The sequence below is a fragment of the Oryzias melastigma genome, linkage group LG22 (assembly GCF_002922805.2).
Source record: "Oryzias melastigma strain HK-1 linkage group LG22, ASM292280v2, whole genome shotgun sequence".
In the NCBI taxonomy this organism is placed as follows: domain Eukaryota; kingdom Metazoa; phylum Chordata; class Actinopteri; order Beloniformes; family Adrianichthyidae; genus Oryzias; species Oryzias melastigma.
Window position 1 is genome coordinate 14,820,703 of NC_050533.1, and position 9,730 is coordinate 14,830,432.

General features: G+C 36.5%; 1 protein-coding gene across 1 annotated transcript in view; it reads right to left on the reverse strand.

Moving 5' to 3' along the window:
* LOC112136940 (regulator of G-protein signaling 6) overlaps positions 1-9,730 on the reverse strand; it is a gene marked incomplete in the record, with an annotated part of 48,177 nt that overhangs the window by 4,001 nt on the left and 34,446 nt on the right. Inside the window, 10 exon segments of the mRNA XM_024259022.2 lie at positions 1,861-1,950; positions 2,329-2,515; positions 3,554-3,679; positions 3,764-3,936; positions 4,076-4,177; positions 4,349-4,423; positions 4,618-4,699; positions 5,262-5,338; positions 9,047-9,111; positions 9,608-9,659. Of these exon segments, the coding sequence (XP_024114790.1) occupies positions 1,861-1,950; positions 2,329-2,515; positions 3,554-3,679; positions 3,764-3,936; positions 4,076-4,177; positions 4,349-4,423; positions 4,618-4,699; positions 5,262-5,338; positions 9,047-9,111; positions 9,608-9,659 (1,029 nt within the window).

Consider the following 9,730-nt stretch of genomic DNA (forward strand, 5'->3'; position numbering starts at 1 on the left):
GCAGAAAGAGGGGGGGTGTTGCGTTGCATTTTGAGGGGAAATGGAGTGGGGGGTGTCAGTCACAGGCCAGCAGAGGGAGAAGTGTCCAAATGAGAAAGGGCAGAAAGGCTAGCATGAACAGAGGAAGCCGTGATCTGCTGAAAAGCTGTATAGTACACACTTCTACTGAGTGTTCAGACGAGCATCTAGAACTTGTCTTCAACTAGACGCCCACAAAGTGTATCTGTTTGTGTTTGATGTGCAAAGTTTTCTAAAACTTTCTGATTATCTGCCTGTTGTTGGGTTTGTGAAGGACCATGACACTTTCTAGTATTTAATTCAAACTAGTTGACCTTCACATCCTACATGTAAAAAATAAGGACATTAAAACAAAGTTAAATTAGAAGAAAAATGAAATGTATACATTTTTAAGGATTATGTGTACATTTTTATACATAGATATATATTAATGATAACAATAATCTGTTTAAAACAGAACCATTGAATCGGATCATGGAGAAAGTGGAGGGTTGCATCTCCACAGCACACGTTTGTTCATATGTTCATGTTGAGAGTGTCAAACATGCATTGTGCTACATTGAAAAAGGATTTATTATATATTGTTTTATTAAACCAAAAAAAGTATGAGCAGACTTAAAGGTTTTTGTTTGTTATTACTTGCTTGTTAGCAAGTTAAAAAAAGGATTTTTATACTATTATTGTTTTATAATACACCAATCATATAGCGAAACGAAACAAAACCGTTACCAAAAATTGAGACTTGAGCCGAATTGTGGGTAAAGTAAATCGTTACATTCTTAATATGAGTTTGGACTCTAACAATCTATGCTCAGAACCATGAACCGTGACTTTTTTCTGAGCAATTTTAAAGTCTTTTTTACACCTTCCAGTGAAAGTTCAATAGTCCATTAATAAAAACATGAAACTTTAGAAATTTTAAAGTCAGATTTTCAAGAAAAATATTTAAGGCAGTTCACTTTTCAATTTAAAAACATGTTAAATACAAACAAAATCCACAGCAATCAAATTTATTTTACATTTTTTAACTGAAGCAAATTAGGAAAAAACATTGGCGTTATTATTATATAATACCATTATGAATATAGTTTATTTGATTTAATTATTGTATTTTTTGCATACTTCTATTTCTGCCTTTTTAATCATGCTTTTATGACCTTTTATCTTGTGCATTCTTGGCCTTATATTAATCACATGTGTGAGCGTCTTTTTTTTAAGATTAATTCAATTATTTTCTATTCTATCTTGTTTTGCAGAAAACAGCATTGTAGACGAGTGGATTTGTGAAGTTCTGGTCTTTATCTATTTTGTATTTTTGCACTTTTTTGTCTGTACAACAAATTTGAACTGAAATGCAAACATTTTTATTTACTTTGAACTTCTCTAAACTAACGGACAATTTCAACAAAAAGTCATATCATGGTCAGTTTTAAAAATGACATTATTTTGTCTTAACAAAAAAAAAAGTTAGATGTTGAAATCTTGTGGGATTGGTTTAACTAGATTGTTGACTATTATTTTTCAAATGTTACAATTGTTCTTTTATCAGTATATTTATGCAAAAAAGAAAATATATTAACTGATATTTTGTATTACAGTAACATAAATATATTTAAAATCTGATCCAAAAGTTGAATTTTTCCATTCAGTGGCTTCATTCCACCTTAAATCCTGACCTTCAGCCTGTAATATTGGTCTGACCTTTGAGCACATGCACAAACGAGACACAAACCAGAAATGTCTTTTACTTCCTAAAACGAAGAATCACATGAGAAGAGCAGCAAGAGCGAGCACGCCGTGTTAAATGCAGAGACGAAGGCTGCTTTAGTGAACGCAGCTCACCTTCTTTCTGGCCAGCAGGAGGTCTTGGTAGATGTTGGATCGCAAAAATCGTGCATAGCTGTCACTTTTCATCAGCTTAAAAATGTGCTCCTGCAGGAGACGGACAAACAAAACACAAAACCAAATGAAGAGAATTCAGAATGGATGCACATCTGAACCGAAAACTGCATGCTGAGGTGAATGACGGGGTGATGGGGTAATGTCCTGCCAGAAGGAGGCGTCACTTAAAAACCAGAAGAATTCAAGCTGAAACCACTGAACAGCCAATTCCCACCATTACTCGGCTCATTAAGCCCCAACACAAACACACTGTCGTTCATCCTTTCCTCCCTCTTTTCATTCCCCTCTTGTGTTGCATGAGTGGAGGGGATCAATGTTTCTGAGGCAAGAGGGTGAGAGTAGGGGGTGAAAGCAGCTCCACTGAGTCTATAATGGAACATGTTAGGGAGTCCTTTAGAACTAACCCACCTGAGCATCTTCGTAGCTGTATCGACCCGGGTCTTTCAGGTTCTGGCTGGTCCGCTCATAGCTGTGAGAGTCCAGATTGATTGCGCTGGGAGCTCCTTCAGCCAAAAACTCCTGCCAGATCTCCTGAGCCCGCGATGGCACGTCCTGGAACGGCCTCCGCTTCAGATCCTGCACTGCTAACCAGAACCTGTGAGGGTGAAACCTTTTGTAAAACCAATCCTTTAATATTAGGAGATTTACTAAAATACAGTTCATTATAAAATGAACAGATACAATAACAATAACTCTTGATATGATTAAAGTCAGTGATTCTCATCCCGGAGGAGAAATTTAGAACACTGATGAAAATAAAAGGGTGTCCCTCGAGGCTCTGTTTTAGGTTCTATTTAGGTTCCTTCATTTGTTCTTATGGTTTAATTTAGCAAAATATTCAAGATTCAAATATTTATTACCTATCAAGCAATCTGTAATTTTTTTGCCGTGTATGTTATTCTTGAGCTGATGGTAAATGTGTTATATTTTCATGTTTTCAATGTTTTTTCAGTATGCGTGACCGTGTGTGTGTGTGTGTTCCATTGTCTCTTGTCCCGGTTTTAGGAGATTTTATCTTAATAAAATAGGGGTTAAATAATCATAATAATAATAATAAAAACAAAAAAAGTAATGCTTTAGTTAATTTCAAATTGTTTTGACCAAACAGAAATATTACTTTTTTCAATACAAAATCACTATTATATCGTTTTTTTTAATTTATTTATTTGCATAAACTGTCCAGTAATTTGAGTTTATATCCAAGTGTTAATACGTTTTTTTATAGGAGGAAAATACAGTATTTTATGTAAACTGAAACATTTATATTTGAGTTGAAATGTGTTATATTTATTAATCTACCAGCTAACTTTCTACTTTGGATTCTGGAGAACTTATATATTTATTGTATTTCCAGTATTTCCTCCCTTACTCACCATTGTGGCTTCAATAGTTTAAACTCAAGCAGACTTTCCCCATCAGTCATATTTCATTTATTTATTTAATTGTGGTTATAATCTAATAACCATTCAGCAGTTAGTTTGTTAGCCTGACAACAAATTAAAAGAAAAAAAGGTGAGTCACCTGTGTGCATATTTTGTAAGCTGATTCTGAATATTACAAATCTTTTGTTAGAAATGATTTATTATTATTCATTAGAAAAGGTTAAACAAACTAGCTCAATAAATGTTCTCACCGCAGGTTCTCAGAGCTGAACTCGGACTCCAGGAACTTCAAGAACTGGTCCCGCCCCGCTGGATCCTTCAGCGCCTCCTCTAGTGAGAAGCCCCACTTCTTCACACGCTGTTGGCTGGGGTCACGACTGCTCACCGCAAAGCAAAGGTAATTCACAGCAGTCGTGACACAACAACCATTAGTGCAGATGAGACATAAAACAGCGACTCACCTGGCCTCCAGGTCCCAGAAGGAAGTGTCATCGCTGATCCATGGGTTAGAGGGTTCTACAGGTGACACCAGCGGATCGTACTCCATGAACTGCTCAGTGTAGCTCATTAGACTGTCAGCCACTTTGGAAACCTTCATGCAGTGTCTGTCCAGCTGGATGTTCAGGAAGGTAATCTGAGGAAGAGAAATAAAGGAGTCTAAATGTGGTGCCAGCTCATCAATCTACGTCTCCGACTGTCATTAAGATGGATGAGTGAGTCCGGCCACTGGTAATGGTGTCTGGGGTAAAACATACATCACACTGCCACCCTACCTCCTTCTGAACATCCTCTTTGGTCGGCTTCCGGGCCGGCTGGGAGCTGATGTGGACTGGACTCAGTTGGTTCTGGCTGTCATCCGCAACCCCATAAACCGACTGCAAAAAAAGGAATTAAATCATCATTGAAAACGTACAAATTATACGTGATATTTTTAATTTTTTAGGGACAAAAACATCATCTTTCTGTTTCCTGTTTATAAAGGAAAGGTGAGGGAGTCTTCCAAAATGAGTGGATTTAAAATGCAAATAAAAAGTGAGCTTTGTCACCTTCTTCACCCTGTGAGGGTTCTTCTCTCTCCGGCACTTACGGATGTCCATCTCTGTGGTGTTGACACAACCCGGCTGTGAGAGGAATCAAGAGATAATGCATGAATCTGCCTCAGATGTTTCTTTATTCAGTGAGCTCAAAACAACAAAAGGCTTGCAATCTGAAGGACTCTTAGGTGATGTTTGTTTAAGCTTCAAATGTCAAAGGTGTCAAACAGACTTTTTATTTTTGCAGGGGTGAATCATGCAGTATTTTTTTTTTCCTTTACCACTGGTCGATGAACGTCCCAGAACGCCCTCTCCTGGCTGTCAAGGATCTTCCTCTCCGCCTTGTCCTTCTTTCTGTCAAGCCTGCAAGCAGAGGAAACAGCCTGCTCACACAAAGAGCACCCGCTGCTGAAATATCAGGTCAAACAGAACATGAACGACACAACCCTGAATTTATGAACACTCTCTTTCTGTTGCAGCCAGACGACAAAGCAAAGAGCTGCAGGTCTTGATCCGTGTGATGCCTCCTGTTGAGGTCAGACTCTTATATAACTGACAGAACTGAGGAGGGTACTCAGTTTTCAACCTTTTAAAGACCAGATGCTCTGAAGAATAGAATATTGTGGCACATAACTAACATTTACTGACAACTCCTTTTTCTCTGATATAAAAGGTTCCTGCATGAACCTTGACATTAAATATAATAGACATTAAATTATGGCCTTTTTATCCTAAAGACAAAGTGGATAAAAGTGTCTGAACTGACTAAAAAAGGTATATATCATGTTGTGTTTACACAACCCAGCCACCAGATGGCAGTGTCACAAAACAGTCAGACTGATGGGAAAAGTTTTTCCACATATAAAAACTTTGATTCAAGGAGCTAAAAACATAGTGGATTGAGCACATTTGGAATTTATCTCACTTGACTTGAGCCTCTGCTTGCATGAAGATAAATTCCCACTTTCGGGCAAAAGCCCTCTGTAGTCTGGCAAGATTCTCCTGCAAACAAGACAGTAAAGGAGAAAGCAAAGATTAATATTTCTGAAATAACATCCCATCAGTTTTTTCATATAAGTTTACTTCATAAAAGTCGTTCTACTGTTTAATTTTAGGAATTTAACTATTTTCTTATCCAGTTTTTGAGGAATAATTTCTCTGTCTGCAGAGCAAATGCAAATTTCTGAATAAAAATAAGCAAGAATTTTCATGTTTAGAAACGAGGAAAGAACTTGCTTTTGTTAGTACATTCCTATTTTTCCCAGTTTTATCTAAAAATTGTTTTTTTGCATTCCATTTACTCAAAATTAACTTACAATGTGTGAATTTTTGACATTGTGTGACACTTCATTGCAATCCTGACTACATCTAATCATTCTGACCTACTTTAATTGATCAAACTTTCCCCCTTAATTCTATTAAATTCCAAAATTATAACAGCTTTCCCATAATTAATGTGTTTTAGGTTTATTTTATGCATCTAAAGAGGACATCTACTTGTTCAGACATTTACCACATATTCAAACGTATAAAAATGTATTTCTTGTCAGCAATAGATACATACTGTACTCATTTGAACTCTCTCAAAAGAAACTTTTTTTAAATGAAAACAATACATCTGCTAGAGTGGATAAATGACACTTTGTGACTCGGTATCATATTACTGCAGGGCACTAAACATCGCCATATGTCCCCACAGCTTCAGAGGGCTCTCCCCCTGCACCAGCTCAGAATACAAACAAGCATAATTGTTCCCTAAGATGTTCTTACAATGCTGTGATCCAATAAAATGTGATAAAAAATCAAAATAGTTGGTTACTGTGCTAAAATAATAGGCATGTGAGGTTTAGGGATGCATTCAGTCCAAAACACAAGTTCAAAAAAAATCTGTATATCCCTATGATATAAATATATCCCTTTTATGTAAGAATACATGCAACAAACATGTCAGCCTTGAACATAAATAACATCCAAATAATAAAGAGAATTAACAACTCAACCAGAAATAGATTTTTTTTATATATAATTTAAAGGATTTGTTCCATAAAAATACAAAAAGTATATATTCAGCTATCTCAATCCCTGATGGGGCAACAAATACAGTTCCACAAGCTTTTGTGTGTGTCCACAGAAATGAATGGCCTCCCCAGGAGGCAAACTGGATCTGAGATCTAATGTGTGTTCATGCTTTTTCATGGAGAGGTTGGGATTTAAATCTTGGTCTTGTTAATGCTTCCTATAGGGCAAGACACTTAGCCCTTTTGCCCTCAGTGAGTGAAGCATAAGCACAGTGGGGGCTAAATATAGAGCAAAAATACTGACTTCAGATAAAGAAAGTGCAGTATGAGTGTAGCTTGATGTGGAAAATGGCTGAGTAGAATGACTGGAGTGCTGTGGAAATGTAGTTCATTTTACATAAATTGGAGCACTTGGGAAGCTCATTTTTTTCAAGCGCTTTTACCACATAAAGTAACCAATGTTACAGGAAAAAGGACTGCACCTACAGGCATCAGTTCAGAAAGAGATGACTTTTTGTTGCTCTTTAATTCTTGCTTTCCCCCACTGCCTAAATATTTTTTAGTTACCATATTTTCCACACTACAAGGCACACTTTAAAGCCTAAAAAAAAGTGCACCTTATAACGTGGAGAACCTTATGGATTAAGTCTGGCTCTATTGATGTTGATGAGAGATATACGGCGTTCAGTCAAGGTTTTTTTCGTTTAGTTTAGGTTTTTTTTTTTTTGAACATGTTGAAAACAAGGTTGGATGTAATTGTAAATCTGTTAATGCAGCCAATGTATTTTTGAGGTCAAACTCTGTTTTTTTTTTTTTTCAATGTTACTAACAAAGTTGGGAGTTGGCACAGTCACAGTTAAGTTTGTTTTAGCATTATCAGTCTGTTTTTTCACGTAATTAACAAGGCTGGTAAAGGTATGCGCTAACATGGCTAACATGTAGCATTGTTGGACTGTGATTTTATTGTTAACAAAATGCTTGGACGTTAGAGTAGTAACAGTAATGTTTGTTTTAGCATTATCAATGTGATTTTTTGTGTTGCAAGATTAGGAGTTACAGGCATTGTGAAAACGCTAACATGGCTAACATGGATAACGTGTAGCATGTCCAACTAAGTTTTTTTCGTGTTACTAACAGAGTTGGGAATTAGCGTAGTTAAAGTACTGCTTGTTTTAGCGGTACCCTATCAGTCTGTTTTTTTATGTGTTGCAAACAAGGTTGGGAGATACAAGTATTGTGAAAATGCTAACACTGCTAAAATTTAGCATGTCCGACTAGGTTTTTTCGTGTTATTAACAACGTTGGGAGTTAGCGTAGTTAAAGTAATGTTTGTTTTAGCTGTATCAATCTGTTTTTCTACGTGTTGCAAACAAGCTTGGGAGTTACAGGTATTTTGAATACTCTAATATGGATAAAGTGTAGAATATTACAGACAAGTTCTAGAATTACTGTGAATGCAGTTAGTAAAGTCTCACTGACTGACTGACGGACTTATCTCAGACTCGTCTCTCTTAATGCATTTAATAAACTTATATATGACATAAGTTAAAAAATTGACCATTTATTGACAATGCACCTAACAATCCGGTGAGTCTCAACCTTTCATGCATGAATTATGATAAAATCAGTTAGGATTTTTATTTTTACAGAGTGTCTTTATTCATCTATAGGTATACAGAATAAAGTTTTTTTTTTTTTTTAGATAAAAAAGTAAATAAATTTATCTTTACATTCCATAAAGCTAGATTTATCCATCCACCAAACATCAATGTAATTATATGGTAAGTTGCTGGTATAACTGTAAATTATTTGAAATATGATATCATGTTGTAATGGTGGTTCCTCTATCTCTATAGCTTAGTTTATCTAAAACATGGTTCAAAGACAATGTCTCTAAATAAAAAATAACGTGACAAAACTCAACTGTCACTGAACTCAACATCAATCATCAAAGGATCTAGCTTCCTATCAAATCCATGAACTGTTATTTCTGAGTAGAGCATAGTCTTTTTGCTTAGTATCTAATATATCATATATTTGCTATCAAAGTTGTCTGTACATTGTAGTGACCTCCATGCATGAAATGGATATACTGTTGAAAATATGATAAATTAGAACGTAAAATTTTACTGTGTTACATTTTTTTTACAGCATCCTTTAAAGTTCTTCAAAACTGGCTGGAACAAAGTGTAGAAAGTTAGCAAACAGCTAGAAGTCAAAGGCTAAAAACAAACACCAGATAAATCTTGTCGTGCTCACCAGTTTGCCCTACTTTATTTCAAAATGTATTGGTAGCAATTTTGCATGTTCAGTCCCAAGCAATCATCTCATGATGATATAATGCCTGACCTAACTGCAAAGAAAAAAACCTCCTACCGACAGAGGCCTTAACAGTAAGAGCAATGACGCCTGGAGGCACAGAGTGACCTGAATAGGAAAGAAAGGAAGTCAACTGGACAACAGTTGGAGTTGCTTCTTAAATATTAAAATGTTAGAGACTGTGGTGGTGTTTAAAAGCAAGGAGATCAGCACAACAGTAATGCTCCTCTTGGGACGGCATCAATCTACAACTTTTTTGTTTATGGTTTTGGAAACGGGGGAATGGCTGCCATTAACATAATACAGAAGCAATACTTGATTTCATTCAGCTTTTAAGCAACCACACAAAACAGCAAAAGCTCATTTTACTTACGGCTTCATAGTCGGCAAGTTCAAGCCTGGCTTTGTTCTGCATGGTGCGCTTACAAAGGTAAATGGCTGCAGGGAGACAGAGAGGACCACGTAAAGACAGTCAGAGAAGGATGAATAATTGCAATAGTTATCTCAGTTCTTTGTTTCTTTTGTAAGTACAAAGCACCATATCTGAATTTCTGCCTACAGAGCAAGTCGGGCTTGTGTTGGGTTTTATAGTCATAATTGGCCACATTCATGTCCCTATACATCAGGGGTATTCAAATCCAGGCCTCGAGGGCTGGTGTCCTACATGTTTTCCAACCAACCTTCCATTGAAGCTCCTGATTGGCTAAACATACCTGATCCTGGAAATTAGCAGCAGATAAGGCAGGATTTCTGGAAAACCTACAGGAAGCTGGCCCTCGAGGCCTGGATTTGAATACCCCTGCTATACATGATTCTCTCATGTAGATGTTACTCTAGGGCAGATACATTGCAGGGAATAGGCTCTGAGATCAATATTCAGTGTCAACAGTAGATCTACAGTGTTAGCTATAGTTCAAATCAGAGTAAATCTCACCATAGTCTGTGTTCTCAGGTTCCCAACAGTTTGAAGGCCAGAAGTAGGGAGACTGTTGAAAACACGAAGAAACATTTTATTTACTTTTTGTTGAAATTTGTCTCTGAGTTGTGGGCAGGATCA